Source organism: Pelophylax lessonae, assembly GCF_965119305.1.
Source record: "Pelophylax lessonae genome assembly, chromosome: 7".
Lineage (NCBI taxonomy): Eukaryota > Metazoa > Chordata > Amphibia > Anura > Ranidae > Pelophylax > Pelophylax lessonae.
In genome coordinates, this window is record NC_138774.1 from 3,082,693 (window position 1) to 3,102,360 (window position 19,668).

The 19,668-nt window shown below is 47.6% G+C and overlaps 1 protein-coding gene across 1 annotated transcript in view; it reads right to left on the reverse strand.

Annotated features, from left to right (window-relative positions):
- The window catches only part of LOC309559874 (connector enhancer of kinase suppressor of ras 2-like), a 655,275-nt gene that overhangs the window by 334,950 nt on the left and 300,657 nt on the right, over positions 1–19,668 (reverse strand). The window contains exon 4 of the mRNA XM_082263301.1: positions 16,673–16,760. Within this exon, the coding sequence (XP_082119427.1) occupies positions 16,673–16,760 (88 nt within the window). The remainder of the gene's footprint in view (positions 1–16,672; positions 16,761–19,668) is intronic.

Here is a 19,668-nt window from a genome sequence, read left to right on the forward strand (position 1 = left end):
CCTGAACCATTACCCCCCCCTCCTCCCCCATACCATTACATCACCACCAGCAGCCTAAACCATTACCCCCCCCCCCTCCTCCGCCACACCATTACACCACCACCAGCCTGAACCGTTACCCCCTCTCCTCCCCCACACCATTACACCACCATCATTTTCCCACCATTCTCTGTAATCCGGAGAGATAAATCCCAGAAATACTCAGCCCCCCCCCCCCCGTCTGCCACCAACAACCACAAGTCACTTAAATCCCCTTTCTTCCCCATTCTGATGCTCAGTTTGAACTTCAGCGAGTCATTTTCACCACGTCTAGATGCCTAAAAGCATTGAGGTGCTGCCATGTGATTGGCTGATTAGCAATTTGTATTACCAAGCGATTGAACAGGTGTACCCAATAAAGTGGCCGGTGGGATGTATACTGGAATATACACAGCTATAGACACTATACTGTAATGACGGTGATCAGCGACAGATAGTGGGACTGCGACAGAGTGGCGGAAAAATCTGGTGCTAACAGGGAGGGTCACTCTGACTAGCACTGAAGTTGCCAGTGACAGGAATACAGTGATAAATGCTGTACACTGATATTGTACTAATGCTCGGGTTGAACTTCAGCAAGTCGTCTTCACCACGTCTAGATGCCTAAATGCATTGAGTTGCTGCCATGTGATTGGCTGATTAGCAATTTGTATTACCGAGGAATTGAACAGGTGTACCTAATAAAAAGGCCGTTGTGTGTATATTGTACTCTATATATATATATATATATCGTATTCTCCTTTATATTGTAGAGAATGTAATCTGAGTGCGGTGATGGTAAATAGGGAACATCATTGGATTACCCGGGCCACTGGCGCCCCGGAAGAACCACCACCTCCCCCCTCCCTCCGCTTCCCAAGCGCCATGGCATATGTCACATGACTGCGCCTTTCATTCCAGCCTGGCGGCGGACACACTTGCGTCTCTTCATTACCGTGCGTTTTACATGTGCTGCTATCAAGCCGCCTTTGGTTGTCATCTCTTCTTTATTTTTTCATCTCATAATTGATCTACAAGCTGCGCTCCCTCTTGATGTGTTTTATTTTATGAAAGGCCCCGGATGGGGAGCCGAAATGCGGGAGGGGGAGAGGGGGGGGGGCTGGGAAAAGGACGCCGGCTTTTTATGTTGGCTGAACACGTTCGCAAAAAAGTGCCGGGGGGCGAAAGCAACCTCAGCGACTAATTGAATAGCATTCTTTGCCGCAGAGGAGAGGACGGGGGGTGCAGGAACATCAAAGCCGCTCCTGACCATGAAGAGCTCACATCAAACTCCCCATTTCCCCCCGGTGCGTCTCCGCGTCTCCGCGCCTGCACTGCGCGTGCTCTTCTGGATGGGAATATTGCCCGCTGAGAAATCAATCCATAAACATTCAGGCTCCGAGCAGATGTGGGAGGCTCAGATCATTTCTTTTAACCCGTATGGATGGTAAGAGCGCGGCGATGGTGAAAAGTGCCCAGCAGGGGGTGTATCCAAACTCCTGTGGCCCCCCCATGTCAGGTGTCGCCTCAGGGCCACACAACATCTAACTGTAATTAAAGCATTACTCCAGCCAAACAGATAAACTAACAATAAAGCACAAATATATGACCGGCATTAAGGTGTACAAAGTTGTACAGATACCTAGGAACAGACTTTTATCTTTGGAGTCTGTAGGTACAAAAGTATGGTTGGTAGAGGATGGTAGAGGAGGGGGCAGGGGAACAAAGGGAGCTTGCAGAATAATTATTATTAAAGGGGCAGTCCTTTGAGATGTTCTTCTGCCGGCTATCGTTGGGACCCTTTAAGAGTGTCAGTGCACTTTACTAGTCCCAGTTAACCTGCATGCAGTATACAGTGCCTTGAAAAAGTATTCACACCCCTAGAAATTTCCCACATTTTCTCATGTTACAACCAAAAACGTAAATGTATTTTATTGGGATTTTATGTGATAGACCGACACAAAGTGGCCATAATTGTGAAGTGGAAGGAAAATGGTTAAATTTCGGTCTCATCTGACCAGAGTACCTTCTTCCACATGACATTTCCAGGCCGGCTTTGTTCAGTTTGTAAATGAAGCAGCCAGGGAAGCCCCACAACTTCCGTACCAATATTCACCAGGGAGCGGGGGGGGGGGGGGGGTATTTTTAGGCTTATTGTGCAAGGTTACAAATACACAATTCCTTTGGATCAGTGGTCAACAAGCTTTCACCTCACGGAACCACTAATATAAAATATACATACCTTATACACACAATGCTCCGGCTCTCTGCCCCCCTCCCCCTGGATCACACTGCTGCCTTATACACACAGTGCTCCAGCTCTCTGCCCCCCTCCCCCTGGATCACACTGCTGGCTTATACACACAATGCTCCAGCTCTCTGCCCCCCTCTCCCCTGGCTCACACTGCTGCCTTATACACACAATGCTCCGACTCTCTGCCCCTTTCTCTGGATCACACTGCTGCCTTATACACACAATGCTCTGGCTCTCATCCCCCTCTCCCTGGATCACACTGCTGCCTTATACACAAAATGCTCTGACTCTTATCCCCCTCTCCCTGGATCACACTGCTTCCGTATACACACAATGCTCCCACTCTCTGCCCCCCTCCCCCTGGATCACACTGCTGCCTTATACACACAATCCTCTGGCTCTCTGCCCCCCTCCCCCTGGATCACACTGCTGCCTTATACACACAATGCTCCGGCTCTCTGCCCCTCCCCCTGGATCACACTGTTGCTTTATACACACAATGCTCTGGCTCTCTGCCCCCTCCCCCTGGATCACACTGCTGCCTTATACACACAATGCTCCCACTCTCTGCCCCCCTCCCCCTGGCTCACACTGCTGCCTTATACACACAATGCTCCGGCTCTCTGCCCCCCTCCCCCTGGATCATACTGCTGCCTTATACACACAATGCTCCCACTCTCTGCCCCCCCCCTGGATCACACTGCTGCCTTATACACACAATGCTCCGGCTCTCTGCCCCCCTCCCCCTGGATCACATTGTTGCTTTATACATACAATGCTCTGACTCTTTGCCCCCTCCCCCTGGATCACACTGCTTCCTTATACACACAATGCTCTGGCTCTCTGCCCCCCTCCCCCTGGATCACACTGCTGCCTTATATACACAATATACACAATGCTCTGACTCTCTGCCCTCTCCCCTGGCTCACACTGCTGCCTTATACACACAATGCTCCGACTCTCTGCCCTCTCCCCTGAATCACACTGCTGCCTTATATACACAATGCTCCGACTCTCTGCCCTCTCCCCTGGCTCACACTGCTGCCTTATACACACAATGCTCCGACTCTCTGCCCTCTCCCCTGAATCACACAGCTGCCTTATACACACAATGCTACGGCTCTCCTCCCCCCCCCCCCTTGGATCACACTGCTGCCTTATATACACAATGCTCCGACTCTCTGCCCTCTCCCCTTGCTCATACTGCTGCCTTATACACACAATGCTCCGGCTCTCTGCACCCCTTCACCTGGATCACACTGCTGCCTTATACACACAATGCTCTGGCTCTCTGCCCCCCTCCCCTGGATCACACTGCTGCCTTATACACACAATGCTCCGGCTCTCTGCCCCCCTCCCCCTGGATCACACTGCTGCCTTATACACAAAATGCTCTGACTCTTATCCCCCTCTCCCTGGATCACACTGCTTCCGTATACACACAATGCTCCCACTCTCTGCCCCCCTCCCCCTGGATCACACTGCTGCCTTATACACACAATCCTCTGGCTCTCTGCCCCCCTCCCCCTGGATCACACTGCTGCCTTATACACACAATGCTCCGGCTCTCTGCCCCTCCCCCTGGATCACACTGTTGCTTTATACACACAATGCTCTGGCTCTCTGCCCCCCTCCCCCTGGATCACACTGCTGCCTTATACACACAATGCTCCCACTCTCTGCCCCCCTCCCCCTGGCTCACACTGCTGCCTTATACACACAATGCTCCGGCTCTCTGCCCCCCTCCCCCTGGATCATACTGCTGCCTTATACACACAATGCTCCCACTCTCTGCCCCCCCCCCCCCTGGATCACACTGCTGCCTTATACACACAATGCTCCGGCTCTCTGCCCCCCTCCCCCTGGATCACACTGTTGCTTTATACATACAATGCTCTGACTCTTTGCCCCCTCCCCCTGGATCACACTGCTTCCTTATACACACAATGCTCCGGCTCTCTGCCCCCCTCCCCCTGGATCACACTGCTGCCTTATATACACAATATACACAATGCTCTGACTCTCTGCCCTCTCCCCTGGCTCACACTGCTGCCTTATACACACAATGCTCCGACTCTCTGCCCTCTCCCCTGAATCACACTGCTGCCTTATATACACAATGCTCCGACTCTCTGCCCTCTCCCCTGGCTCACACTGCTGCCTTATACACACAATGCTCCGACTCTCTGCCCTCTCCCCTGAATCACACAGCTGCCTTATACACACAATGCTACGGCTCTCCTCCCCCCCCCCTTGGATCACACTGCTGCCTTATATACACAATGCTCCGACTCTCTGCCCTCTCCCCTTGCTCATACTGCTGCCTTATACACACAATGTTCCGGCTCTCTGCACCCCTTCACCTGGATCACACTGCTGCCTTATACACACAATGCTCTGGCTCTCTGCCCCCCTCCCCTGGATCACACTGCTGCCTTATACACACAATGCTCCGGCTCTCTGCCCCCCTCCCCCTGGATCACACTGCTGCCTTATATACACAATGCTACGGCTCTCCTCCCCCCTCCCCCCTGGATCACACTGCTGCCTTATATACACAATGCTCCGGCTCTCTGCCCCCCTTCCCCTGGATCACACTGCTGCCTTATATACACAATGCTCCGACTCTCTGCCCTCTCCCCTGGCTCATACTGCTGCCTTATACACACAATGCTCCGGCTCTCTGCCCCCCTTCCCCTGGATCACACTGCTGCCTTATACACACAATGCTCTGGCTCTCTGCCCCCCTCCCCTGGATCACACTGCTGCCTTATATACACAATGCTCCGGCTCTCTGCCCCCCTCCCCTGGATCACACTGCTGCCTTATACACACAATGCTACGGCTCTCCTCCCCCCTCCCCCCTGGATCACACTGCTGCCTTATATACACAATGGTCCGACTCTCTGCCCTCTCCCCTGGCTCATACTGCTGCCTTATACACACAATGCTCCGGCTCTCTGCCCCCCCTTCCCCTGGATCACACTGCTGCCTTATACACACAATGCTCTGGCTCTCTGCCCCCCTCCCCTGGATCACACTGCTGCCTTATACACACAATGCTCCGGCTCTCTGCCCCCCTCCCCCTGGATCACACTGCTGTCTTATACACACAATGCTACGGCTCTCCTCCCCCCTCCCCCCTGGATCAAACTGCTGCCTTATATACACAATGCTCCGACTCTCTGCCCTCTCCCTTGGCTCATACTGCTGCCTTATACACACAATGCTCCGGCTCTCTGCCCCCCTCCCCTGGATCACACTGCTGCCTTATATACACAATGCTCCAGCTCTCTGCCCTCCTCCCCCTGGATTACACTGCTGACTTATACACACAATGCTCCGACTCTCTGCCCTCTCCCCTGGCTCACACAGCTGCCTTATACACACAATGCTCCAGCTCTCTGCCCTCCTCCCCCTGGTTGTTTACTGCTGCCTTACACATCCAACGCTCCGACTCTCTGCCCCCCTCCCCCAGTTTACATTTCTGCCTTATACACACAACGCTCTGTCTCTTTGCCCCCCCCCCCAGCTTACACTGCTGCCTTATACACACAATGGTCTGGTTCTCATACCCCTTCCCTTGCATTACACTGCTTCCTTATACACACAGTTCTCCGACTGTCTGCTCTCCTCCCCCTGGATCACACTTCTGCCTTACACACACAAGGCTCTGACTGTCTGCCCCCCCCCCCGGATCACACTGCTGCCTTATACACACAATGCTCTGACTCTCTATGCCCTCCTCCTCCTGGATCACACTGCTGCCTTATACACACAATGCTCTGACTCTCTATGCCCTCCTCCTCCTGGATCACACTGCTGCCTTATACACACAATGCCCCGACTCTCTGCCCTCTCCACTGGATCACACTGCTGCCTTATATACACAATGCTCCGGCTCTCTGCCCTCTCCCCTGGATCACACTGCTGCCTTATACACACAATGCTCCGGCTCTCTGCCCCCTCCCCTGGATCACACTGCTTCCTTATACACACAATGCTCCGGCTCTCTGCCCCCCTTCCCCTGGATCACACTGCTGCTTTATACACACAATGCTCCGGCTCTCTGCCCCCCTCCCCTGGATCACACTGCTGCCTTATATACACGATGCTCCGGCTCTCTGCCCCCCTCCCCCTGGATCACACTGCTGCCTTATATACACAATGCTCCGACTCTCTGCCCCTCCCCCTGGATCACACTGCTGCCTTATACACACAATGCTCCGACTCTCTGCCCCTCCCCCTGGATCACACTGCTGCCTTATACATACAATGCTCTGAATGTCTGCCCCCCTCCCCCTGGATCACACTGCTGCCTTATACACACAATGCTCCGGCTCTCTGCCCCCCTCCCCCTGGATCACACTGCTGCCTTATACACACAATGCTCCGGCTCTCTGCCCCCCTCCCCCTGGATCACACTGTTGCTTTATACATACAATGCTCTGACTCTTTGCCCCCCTCCCCCTGGATCACACTGCTTCCTTATACACACAATACTCTGGCTCTCATCCCCCTCCCCCCACATTACACTGCTTCCTTATACACACAATGCTCCGGCTCTCTGCCCCCCTCCCCCTGGATCACACTGCTGCCTTATATACACAATATACACAATGCTCCGACTCTCTGCCCTTTCACCTGAATCACACAGCTGCCTTATACACACAATGCTATGGCTCTCCTCCCCCCTCCCCCCTGGATCACACTGCTGCCTTATATACACAATGCTCCGACTCTCTGCCCCTCCCCCTGGATCACACTGCTGCCTTATACACACAATACTCCGGCTCTCTGCCCCCCTTCCCCTGGATCACACTGCTGCCTTATACACACAATGCTCCGGCTCTCTGCCCCCCTCCCCCTGGATCATACTGCTGCCTTATATACACAATGCTCCGGCTCTCTGCCCTCCTCCCCCTGGATTACACTGCTGACTTATACACACAATGCTCCGACTCTCTGCCCTCTCCCCTGGCTCACACAGCTGCCTTATACACACAATGCTCCGGCTCTCTGCCCCCTCCCCCCTGGATCACACTGCTGCCTTATACACACAATGCTCCAGCTCTCTGCCCTCCTCCCCCTGGTTGTTTACTGCTGCCTTACACACCCAACGCTCAGACTCTCTGCCCCCCTCCCCCAGTTTACATTTCTGCCTTATACACACAATGCTCTGTCTCTTTGCCCCCCCCCCCCCCCAGCTTACACTGCTGCCTTATACACACAATGGTCTGGTTCTCATCCCCCTTCCCTTGCATTACACTGCTTCCTTATACACACAGTTCTCCGACTCTCTGCTCTCCTCCCCCTGGATCACACTTCTGCCTTACACACACAAGGCTCTGACTGTCTGCCCCCCCCCCCCGGATCACACTGCTGCCTTATACACACAATGCTCTGACTCTCTATGCCCTCCTCCCCCTGGATCACACTGCTGCCTTATACACACAATGCTCCGACTCTCTGCCCCCTCCCCCTGGATTACACTGCTTCCTTATACACACAATGCTCTGACTCTCTATGTGCCCTCCTCCCCCTGGATCACACTGCTGCCTTATACACACAAGGCTCTGACTGTCTGCCCCCCCCCCCGGATCACACTGCTGCCTTATACACACAATGCTCTGACTCTTTATGCCCTTCTCCCCCTGGATCACACTGCTGCCTTATACACACAATGCTCCGGCTCTCTGCCCCCCTCCCCCTGGCTCACACAGCTGCCTTATACACACAAATGCTCCGACTCTCTGCCGCCCTCCCCCTGGCTCACACTGCTGCCTTATACATACAATGCTCTGAATCACTGCCCCCCTCCCCCTGGATCACACTGCTGCTTTATACACACAATCCTCCGGCTCTCTGCCCCTCTCCCCCTGGATCACACTGCTGCCTTATACACACAATGCTCTGACTCTCTAGGCCCTCCTCCCCCTGAATCACACTGCTGCCTTATACACACTATGCTCCGGCTCTCTGCCCCCTCCCCCTGGATCACACTGCTGCCTTATACACACTATGCTCCGGCTCTCTGCCCCCTCCCCCAATTTTAATGCATTTTTCTTGCAGGTTTTTACTTCAAAAAAGCCTAAAAAAACGTATTAGTGTGAAAGGGGAGTCAATTCCTGGAAGTGTCATCGGTTCTATCGTTGTTCTACGCTCAGTTGGCGGGAGATCGAGGGATTTCTAGTGTCAGAGCCCTGGAAGTGCAGCGGGAAGCGTCACCTCGGAGGTTGTATAAAGTATCTTTCTGTATCATGCTTGAGTTTGTATGTCAGCGGCTCCTCACACTTCCCTGACACCGAATAATCTCTGCTCTGACTCCGAGATTTCCCTTTCATCTCTGCGTGGATAATGCGCCATTTCTAGGTGGAATATTTCCCTCTCTCTTCCGTAATCTCAGGTTAAAGCCCGCTCACCGCATCATCAATTCTCCCCGCCAGACGCATCACAGAGCCAAATGTTCAGAGAGGAAATCAAAACTTTGCGAGACGTCTTTGTACTTCACCTGATGAGATCATCACCTTCTGATCACCGGAATACAATGAACTTCATTTGCAAATTCTGTTTTATTGGACATAGACAGTGTATTGTCAAAAGTATTGGGACGCCGGCCTTTACACACACATGAACTTTAATGGCATCCCAGCCTTAGTCTGTAGGGTTCAGTATTGAGTTGGCCCACCCTATGCAGCACTAACAGCTTCAACTCTTCTGGGAAGGCTGTCCACAAGGTTTAGGAGTGTCTATGGGAATGTTTGACCATTCTTCCAGAAGCACATTTGTGAGGTCAGGCACTGATGTTGGACGAAAGGGTTGAGGTCAGGACTCTGTGCAGGTCAGCCACTGGGGCGCTGGGATCACAGGAGGGTCACTGGGAGCACTGGGGTGGCCTCGCAGTCTCCCCTCTAATTCATCCCAAAGGTGTTCTGTGGGGTTGAGGTCAGGACTCTGTGCAGGCCAGTCAAGTTCCTCCACCCCAAACTCGCTCATCCATGTCTTTATGGACCTTGCTTTGTGCACTGGTGTGCAGTCATGTTGGAACAGGAAGGGGCCATCACCAAACTGTTCCCACTAACTTAGGAGCATAAAATTGTCCAAAAGGTCTTCAAATTTGCTCAGCCATGTCTTTATGGACCTTGCTTTGGGCACTGGTCCAAATCATTTGGTGGAGAAGGATTATGGTGGAGGGGAGGCGGGATTATGGTGTGGGGGTGTTTTTCAGGGGTTGGGCTTGGCCCCTTAGTTCCAGTGAAGGGAACTCTTAAGGCGTCAGCATGCCAAGACATTTTGGAAAATTTCATGCTCCCAACTTTGTGGGAGGAGTTTGGGGATGGCCCCTCCCTGTTCCAACATGACTGCCCACCAGTGCACAAAGCAAGGTCCAAAAAGACATGGATGAGGGAGTTGGCCCTAAGGGGCCAAGCCCAACTCCTGAAAAACAACCACACTATAATTCCCCCCTCCACCAAATTATATTGACCAGTGCACAAAGCAAGGTCCATAAAGACATGGATGAGCGAGTTTGGGGTGGAGGAACTTGACTGGCCTGCACAGAGTCCTGACCTCAACCAGATAGAACACCTTTGGGATGAATTAGAGCAGGGACTGCGAACCAGGACTTCTCGTCCAACTGACCTGACCTCACAAATGGGCTTCTGGAAAAAAAGTGAAACATTCCCATAGGCCAACTCAATGTTGAACCCTACGGACTGGGGACGCCTGTAAAGGCAGGCGTCCCAATACTTTTGACAATATATATATATACTACGGGTGGAACATGTAACATGTTCCCGAAGGTGAACTTCTCCTTTAACCTTTTTGCCGTCAGAGCCGTTTTTTGCGGGGGTTTTTTTGCACGCATTCAACCACCTGCCACCCAAGCCAATTCTGGCATTCCTCTCCTACATGTAAAAAATATCATTTTGTTGCTAGAAAATTACTCAGAACCCCCAAACATTCTAAATATGTTTTTTAGCAGAGACCCTAGGAAATAAAATGGCGATCGATGCAATTTTTTTTTTTTTCCAAACGATGCAATTTTTAATGTCACACGGTATTTGCGCAGTCATTTTTTCAAATGCAATTTTTGGGGAAAAAGTACACTTTAATTAATTTTAATGCAAGAAAACACATCAGATAACCCCATTTTTTGGTAAAATACAAAAGATGATGTTACGCTAAAAAAAAAAAAAATACCTAACATGTCATGCTTTAAAATTGCGTACACTCGTGAAATGGCGCCAAACTACGATACTTAAAAATCTCTATAGGCAACGCTTTAAACATTTTTACAGGTTACCTGTTTAGAGTTACAGAGGAGGTCTAGCTCTAGAAATATCACTCTAAGGATCGCGGCGATACCTCACATGTGTGCTTTGAACACCGTTTACCTATGCGAACGTTACTTACACATGCGTTCGCTTCTTCGTGCGAGCACGAGGGGACGGGGGAACTTTACCATTTTTTTTTGTTTGTTTATTTTATTTTCCTGTTTTAATTTTTATACTTTCCCTTTAAGGCCCCGTTCACACTGGGGTGACGCTACTTTGCCGGGCGACCTCACAGGTCATGGCGCGCTGCTCGCACCACGACCTCGGAGCGGCCGGCACGGACTTCATAACATTGAAGTCTATGCAGGTCGCTCCGGGTCGCTCCAAAGAAGCTCCGGACCCTTTTTCTAAGTCGGAGCGACTTGTGTCGCTCCTATTAGAACGGGTCCATAGCTTCTGTATGGCAGACGACCTACGGCGACCTGTCAGGCGACCCCCCAGTGTGAACGGGGGCTTAATGTTTATTTTTGATCACTTTTATTTCTATTAAAAGGAATGTTAACATCCCTTGTAATAATAATAATAGGGATGACAGGTCCTCTTTATAGAGAGATCGGGGGTCTATAAGTCCCCGCATCTCTCCTCTGTGCTGGAAAGCCTGAGATCACAAAAAAAAAAAAGAATGGATCTCAGGCTTTCCAGCAAAAAAATAAATGTTTACATCTGCAATAGTCGGAAGTGACGTTATGACGTCACTTGTGGCCTCCAATGGTCATAGAAATGACAGGGGACCATCTGGTCCCCAGCCAGCTCTATGGTAAACCATTGCCACTGGCAGATTCATTCTCCGGCTCCCCGATCGCACAGGAGAGACTGGCGAAGCATTGGAGGGTGGCGGGAGACTAGAGAAGCATTGGAGGGTGGCGGGAGACTGGAGAAGCATTGGAGGGTGGCGGGAGGGGGGACGTCCCCTCCCACTGCCTATAAAAGCAATCAAGCGGCCGCTAGGATGGCTTTTACACTGTAGGGAATTGCCAGCGGAAAAAAAAGCCCGCAGCTGCCCCCATAATCTCAATATCTTCACTCAAAGTAAGTAACATCATATTATGTCCACCTAGGGAGAAGTGGTTAAAAAAATAATTTTCTGAAGATGACATAAAACTCCCCTAACATGACCCTATAGCACATGTCCCAAAACACAAGGCCCGCAGGCAGAATTTGGCCCTCCAGGCCATTTTAATTAGCCCTTATAGACAGGGGTAGGGGTGGAAGTAAGATGTGAACAGCCTGTGGAAGAGAGCGGATTCCTGCACACTATGCATAGCAAATCCCTAAACCCTGCACTCTGTACGTAGCGCACCTCTGAACCCTGTACTCTGTACGTAGCGCACTCCTGAACAATGCACTCTGTACATAGCGCACCTCTGAACTCTGCACACTGTACGTAGCGCAGCTCTGAACTCTTCACTCTGTACGTAGCGCACCTCTAAACCCTGCATTCTGTACATAGCGCATCTCTGAACTCTGCATTCTGTACATAGCGCATCTCTGAACTCTGCACTCTGTACGTAGCGCAGCTCTAAACCCTGCATTCTGTACATAGCGCATCTCTGAACTCTGCATTCTGTACATAGCGCATCTCTGAACTCTGCACTCTGTACGTAGCGCAGCTCTGAACTCTGCACTTTGTACGTAGCGCACCTCTGAACCCTGCACTCTGTACGTAGCGCAGCTCTGAACTCTGCAGTTTGTACGTAGCGCACATCTGAACTCTGCACGCAGCACACTCCTGAACTCTGCACTCTGTACGCAGCGCACTTCTGAGCTCTGCACTCTGTATGTAGCTCACTTCTGAGCTCTGCACTCTGTATGTAGTGCACGCCTGAACTGTGCACTCTTCAACTCTGCACGTAGTGCACTCCTGAACTCTGTACATAGTGCACTCCAAAACTTTGCACTGTGTATGTAACACAATTCTGAACTCTGCATTCTGTACATAGCGCACTCCTGAACTTTGCACATAGCGCACCTCTGAACCCTGCACTCTGAACATAGTGCACCTCTGAACCCTGCACTCTGCACGTAGTGCACTCCTGAACTCTGCACTCTGCACGTAGCACACTCCTGAACTCTGCACTCTGCACGTAGCACACTCCTGAACTCTGCATTCTGTACGTAGCACACTCCTGAATTCTGCACATAGTGCACTCCTGAACTCTGCACTCTGTACGTAGTGCACTCCTAAACTCATGCACGCTGTAAGTAGCGCACCTCTGAACTGTACACTCTGTACGTATTGCCTTTCAGAACTCTGCATGTAGGGCACTCCTGAACTCTGCACTCTGTACGTAGCACACTCCTGAACTCCACAACACACTCTTGCCACACAGCACACTTCTGAACTCTGCACGTAGTGCACTCCTGAACTCTGCACTCTGTACGTAGTGCACTCCTGAACTCCACAACACAATCATGGTATTTATTTCCCTTTTAAGATCCTCCAACTGCAATTTGGCCACACCCATCATTCAATGAGGTTTGGTGGGGGTGTGGTTGAGTTCCTGCACCTATTCTCTGAGAAAATAGGCCTGGCATGAATTTATATAGTCTTACAGATTTAACCGGCCCTTTGAGGACAACTATAATATAAAGTTAGTTTTAGGGGGCATAAAAATGCAACAAATTACCAAAAGTTTTGGGAAAATATAATAGGTGATATAAAATATAAAATATAATAGATGAGGTTGCCCCAAGTAAATAGAGGTCCAACATGCGAAACCTTAAATTTGTACCCTGCTTGCAATCTGGACCTGAGGACTGGACGTTTATCCTCTATGCTTAAAAACTGGTGATTTACCACAAACATCATCACCTAGGAGGTCAGAAGCCCCGCTATATCATCCATATTGGGAACTACATGTTTCAGACCTGCATTAAAGCTAGGGGTTGGCTCTCCAAGGCCTCATTGCTACCTGCTGCCTCCATACAGGGGCGCTCTCTCCTCTTCTATGCCTTTGAAACAGAATGATATTGCACACTATAATATGATGGGCAAGAGTACAGGTTCTTTCAAACTTTGTTTCTAACTGAAACATGGCATGTCTACATACAACACCACTTGACTGATAAAAAGGAGGGGGGGGGGGGGGGATCTGGCCCTTCACCATCGTAAAACTTCACCAGCTACCACTGGTTTAGATGGTCATTGGCATGACTGTACATGTGCCTTCTTGAGAAGAGGAACTCGCTATGTTTAGAAGAAGAAAAATGCTGACTATGACCCCAGGAACATCATTCCTCCTGGCAAGCACGGAGGTGGAAACATTCTTTAGGGCTGTTTCTCTGCTGAAGGTACAGACTGACTTTGCCGCATTGAGGACCCAATGTACGGGGCCATTTATTGTAAAATCTTGGATGAGAACCTTCTTCCCTCAGCCAGAACACTGTAGATGGGTCATGGATGGGTCTTCCAGCATGACAATCACCCAAAACATATCGCCAAGGCATCAAAGGAGTGGCTCAAGAAGAAGCTCATTAAGGTCATGGAGTGGCTCCAAACATTAATCTTATAGAAGATGTATGGAGGGAGCTGAAACTTCAAGTTGCCAAGTGACAACCAAGAAACCTTAAGGATTTAGAGAAGTTCTGTAAAGAAGAGTGGGCCAAAATCCCTCCTGAGATGTGTGCAAACCTGGTCACCAACTACAAGAAACGTCTGACCTCTGTGCTTCCAACAAGGGTTTCTCCACCAACTACTAAGGGGATCAAATACTTATTTTACTCACTGAACTGCAACTCCATTGAAAAAATTTGAATCATGTGTTTTTTTTTTTTCTATATTTCTGGTTGATATTCTGTCTCTATGAATTAAAACACACCTATGATAAAAATTATAGACCCTTCATTTTTGTTTGTAAGTGGGAAAACTTACACAATCTGCAGGGGATCAAATCATTCTTTTCCCCACTGTAAATACTAAAATTATTATAAAATAATAAGATTAAAAAAAAAGCTAAATAATTTAAAGTTTACAAATAATAAAATGCTATAAATATAATTTATAATATAAAATAAAACAAATAACTACAGTATGTAAATACTAAAATATATTAAGATTAAATAAAAATAAATATAAATTATATATATATATACATATATATATATATATACATACATATATATATATATATATATACATATATATATATATATATATATATATATATATATATATATATATATATATAAATAAATAAATAAATAAAGTAAAATAAAAGAATTTACAGTATACAAATAATAAAATTGCTATAAAATAAAATTACATAAAATAATAAAAAAATAAGTAAAATAAAATGATTTACAGTATATAAATACTGAAATTACTATAAAATAAAACAAAATCATAACATAAAATAATTAAACTAAAACAATTGACAGTAAACCAATACTAAAATTAATATAAAATAAAAAATATATAATTTAAAAAAATGGAAAATAAAACAATTTACAGTATATAAATAATAAAATTACTATAAAATAAGATTTAATCATTTATAAAAAATAATAAAATGCCAAAATAAAAAAATGTTACTGTATAAGTCACATAGAGCTTGTATTGTAGCAGGTCAGTTATTCACGACCCAATCACAGGGATGTTTTCCATCAGGTTAGAATTTGGGATTATTTCCGTCACTTTAATAATTTGTAACATGTTAATGTCATTTCAAAAGTCGTTTTCAATCATTTTAAACCTGTAGTTTTCATACATAATCCCTTATGATCCTGCCATGAAGGTTCCTTGATCAAACACTTCCTGCCTTACTGATCTTATCTCAGCAGCCCACTAGTTAGGATGCAGTGAAATATCCACTAGAGGGGGGAATATCCAAGTGTGTGTGTGTGTTAAACTAATGGAAATATGGAGGTGGTAACCCTTCCTACAGGTACAACTTAGATGACTTGCTAGCATTGTGTCAAAGGTTTGTTAAACTAATGGAATATGGAACAGCATGAAGGGAAAATCCTAATGCCAAAAATGACTTTTCGGTAAATATTACAATGACGATGTGTGTTCTGACCACCATAGTTGCCCACAATGTATATATATACCAATACACATAACCAGGAAAGATAACAGATACATGGAGCAGATACGTAGATGACACACATAAAGGACGTGATGATTACCACCCAAATTGGTAAATTTCCAGTTACTTTCTACCTCACATTGACCACCGGGACTCAGAGAGTAAAAACTTAACAGAGGTGCTAACCCTTCCTACAGTTACACCTTAGACGACTTGCTAGCATTGTGTCAAAGGTTTGTTAAACTAATGGAAATAAGGAACAGCATGAAGGGAAAATCCTAATGCCAAAAATTACTTTTCGGTAAATGTTACAAAAATGATGTGTGTTCTGACCACCATAGTTGCCCACAATGTATTTTTATACCAACACACATAACCGGGAAAGAGAACAGATACATGGAGCAGATACGTAGACGACACACATAAAGGACAGTATGATTACGACCCAAATTGGTGGATTTCCAGTTACTTTCTGCCTCACATTGGCCACCAGGACTCAGAGAGTAAAAACCCAACAGAGGTGCTAACCCTTCCTACAGATACACCTTAGATGACTTGCTAACATTGTGTCAAAGGTTTGTTAAGCTAACGGAAATATGGAACAGCATGATGGGGAAAATCCTAATGCCAAAAATGACTTTTCGGTAAATGTTACAATGATGATGTGTGTTCTGACCACCATAGTTGCCCACAATATATATTTATACCAATACACATAACCGGGAAAGAGAAGAGATACATGGAGCAGATACGTAGACGACACGCATAAAGGACGGTAGGATTACGACCCAAATTGGTGGATTTCCAGTTACTTTCTGCCTCACATTGGCCACCAGGACTCATAGAGAGTAAAAACCTAACAGAGGTGCTAACCCTTCCTACAGGTACACCTTAGATGACTTGCTAGCATTGTGTCAAAGGTTTTGCATGGATTGGTGGAGGCCCCTCAGTAACAGTCATAGACGGGACCCCATCTGCCAATCATATAGCTTTACCAATGCAGCCCCATAGGGCAGTGCCAGGCACAGAGATCTCACCTGTTGGACGATGGTGGTCAGTTCGAGGCACAGTTGAACAATGTTATTTTTCAGGAGAGAATATTCCGTCACGCTGACAAACGGAGACCTGGAAGAACAAAAGAATTGCCATTAATATGGAGCCACGATCCACCATCCAGGAATGACTATGAATATCAAAATGCCTTGATGGGTGGGTGCCAGCTTGGAGCAGTAGGTGCTCCTTTGCATAGGTAACACCCTCATGTGAAGCTGAGCCTCCATGATTGAAAGAGCTGAAATCCAATGAAAGTGGTGAGTAGATTGATTCCACATAAGGCACACCCCCTGCAATATTTTTTTTACATCACTGTAGAGCAAGCAGGCACAGCCTACATGAGAGTGACAACTCTGCTCTGAATTCAGGAGCAGTGCAGCATCGTTGTCCCCCCATCACAGGAAGCTGCATTAGGTGGACTTCACTGGCAGGATCAGCAGCTATTTTTGGGACTGAGAGGAAACTTGTACTGAAGAGCGGCACTAATATTTTTGAGGCCACAGTTCCACTTTGTGCCAAAATCTGTGTTGCTCCCTAGATCAGACAGATGGGAGTCGGAGTAACCAATCAATGTTTAGTTCCCTCTTTTAGGCACTGGTTCACATCTCTGCGTGTCAGGAAAACGCATAAAAAAAATTGCACGCTTCCCTGAGATGCAAAGAATAGCGCTGCCATTTACTAGACTACTAGCAGGGACTGAGCCATGCAGAGCCGGACACCAAGTTTACCCGATCCATCCTGCACCTTATATCGTACTTCCATACCTAGACTACACCTTAACCGTATTATACCGAACCTTTACTGTATATGAACCACATCTACCTTGTAACTGTGCCGAGACTAAACCGTACCTGCAGTGCCTTGAAAAAGTATTCACACCCCTTGAAATTTTCCACATGATGCTATTTGTTCACTAAGGTTCTCTAAAAAACCTCTGAGGGCTTCACAGAACAGTTGTATTTATACTGAGATTAAATGACACACAGGTGGACTCCATTTACTCTATTTACTAATTAGGTGACTTCCGAAGGTAATTGGTTCCACTAGATCTTAGTTAGGGGTATCAGAGTAAAGGGGGTGAAAACAAATGCACCCCCACACTTTTCACAGACTTATTTGTATAATTTATCATTTTCCTTAAACTTTACAATTATGGCCACTTTGTGTCGGTCTATCACATAAAATACCAATAAAATACATTTACATTTTTGGTTGTAACATGACAAAATGTGGAAAATTTCAAGGGGTGTGAATACTTTTTCAAGGCACTGTATACTGCATGCAGGTTAACTGGGACTGGTAAAGTGCACTGACACTTTTAAAGGGTCCCAACGATAACCGGCAGAAGAACATCTCAAAGGACTGCCCCTTTAATAATAATAATTCTGCAAGCTCCCTTTGTTCGCCTCCCCCCTGCTCTACCATCCTCCTTTTATTTTGGACAGCCCTACATGCGACACGCAGGAAAGTGAAAAAAATGTGCGGAAATGCACCAGCGCTTGATCACACCGAGCCGCAGGGACTTCTTTTGCATGTTTCTCGCGTGTCGGGCGTTGTCATGAACCGGGCCTTAGAGAAGGAAAAAAATGGCCATCAAGTTACTGCATGCGGATTGTAAATAGACAGAATTTTAGTCTAATGAGGGTAATAAATGTAGCCGGGCGCTGGGCTACAGCAAAATTGAGAAGGAGACATTGGGGTTGATTTACTAAAACTAGAGAGTGCAAAATCTTGTGCAGTTATGCCTGGGAGCCAATCAGCTTCTAACTTCAGCTAGTTCAATTAAGCTTTGACAAAAAAAAAAAAACCTGGAAACTGATTGGTTTCCACGCAGAGCCGCGCCAGATTTTGCACTCTCCAGTTTTAGTAAATCTCCCCCATTTCCATTTATTCATCTTTCCCTCTACTGAGATACTGGTGTTATGCTGCACCATTCTCCTCCAGCCAGCAGGGGGAGAGCTAAAGCCAAGCAAGCCCACAGACTTCTATTCAGAGCACTGAGAATGCTGGGAGTTGTAGTTTGAGAAGACAGCCATATAAATGGCTACACTTTAATGGTTACACTACAGATCCTAATAAGCACTGTGAGGCAGGAGGAGTAGAGAGAGGAGTTTTATTAAACTGCCCAGGAAAATTCTTCCTCTTGGCACCTAGGGAGTCAGAGGAAGAGGGCAGCTCTGTGTGGATATTCGCCTGCCAGCTGGAGACCATACCAGCGGAGATCTGAGCCTCAGACTGAGAGGGAGGACATCCAGGGGCATCGCAGCCCCTCCCAGATCATAGCACCTGCACCGCTGCCACAGGGAGACTGGAGTGTCCACTCACCCTCTGCTTCCCACCACTGATCACTGGAGACTTTAATGGAGAGAATGAGGGAGCCCTTCTTCTACCATGAGAGGTCACCGCAGTATGATGAGAGGGCTGTTCACCCATTGCTGATACTGCTAGCAGGGATAGGCTACTGAGAGCACACCAAGTGTACACAATCCATACCGCACCCATCCTCCACCCTATATCACGCTTACTCCAAACCTAGACTGCACCTATGCCAACCCTATACTGCATTATACCGAACCTTTACCGCATCTGAACTACATCTACCTTGCACTTGTGATGAGACTATACTGTGCCTACAGTGAGGGGAAAAAAGTATTTTTATTGGTCGGTTTATTTTATCAGTGAGAGACGGAATAACAACATAAATATCCAGAAAAACGCATTTCAAAAAAAGTTATCAATTGATTTGCATTTTAATGAGTGAAATAAGTATTTGATCCCCGATCAATCAGCAAGATTTCTGGCTCCCAGGTGTCTTCTATACAGGTAACAAGCTGAGATTAGGAGGATTCTCTTAAAGGGAGTGCTCCTAATCTCAGCTTGTTACCTGTATAAAAGACACCTGTCCACAGAATCAACCAATCAATCATATTCCAATCTCTCCACCATGGCCAAGACCAAAGAGCTGTCCAAGGATGTCAGG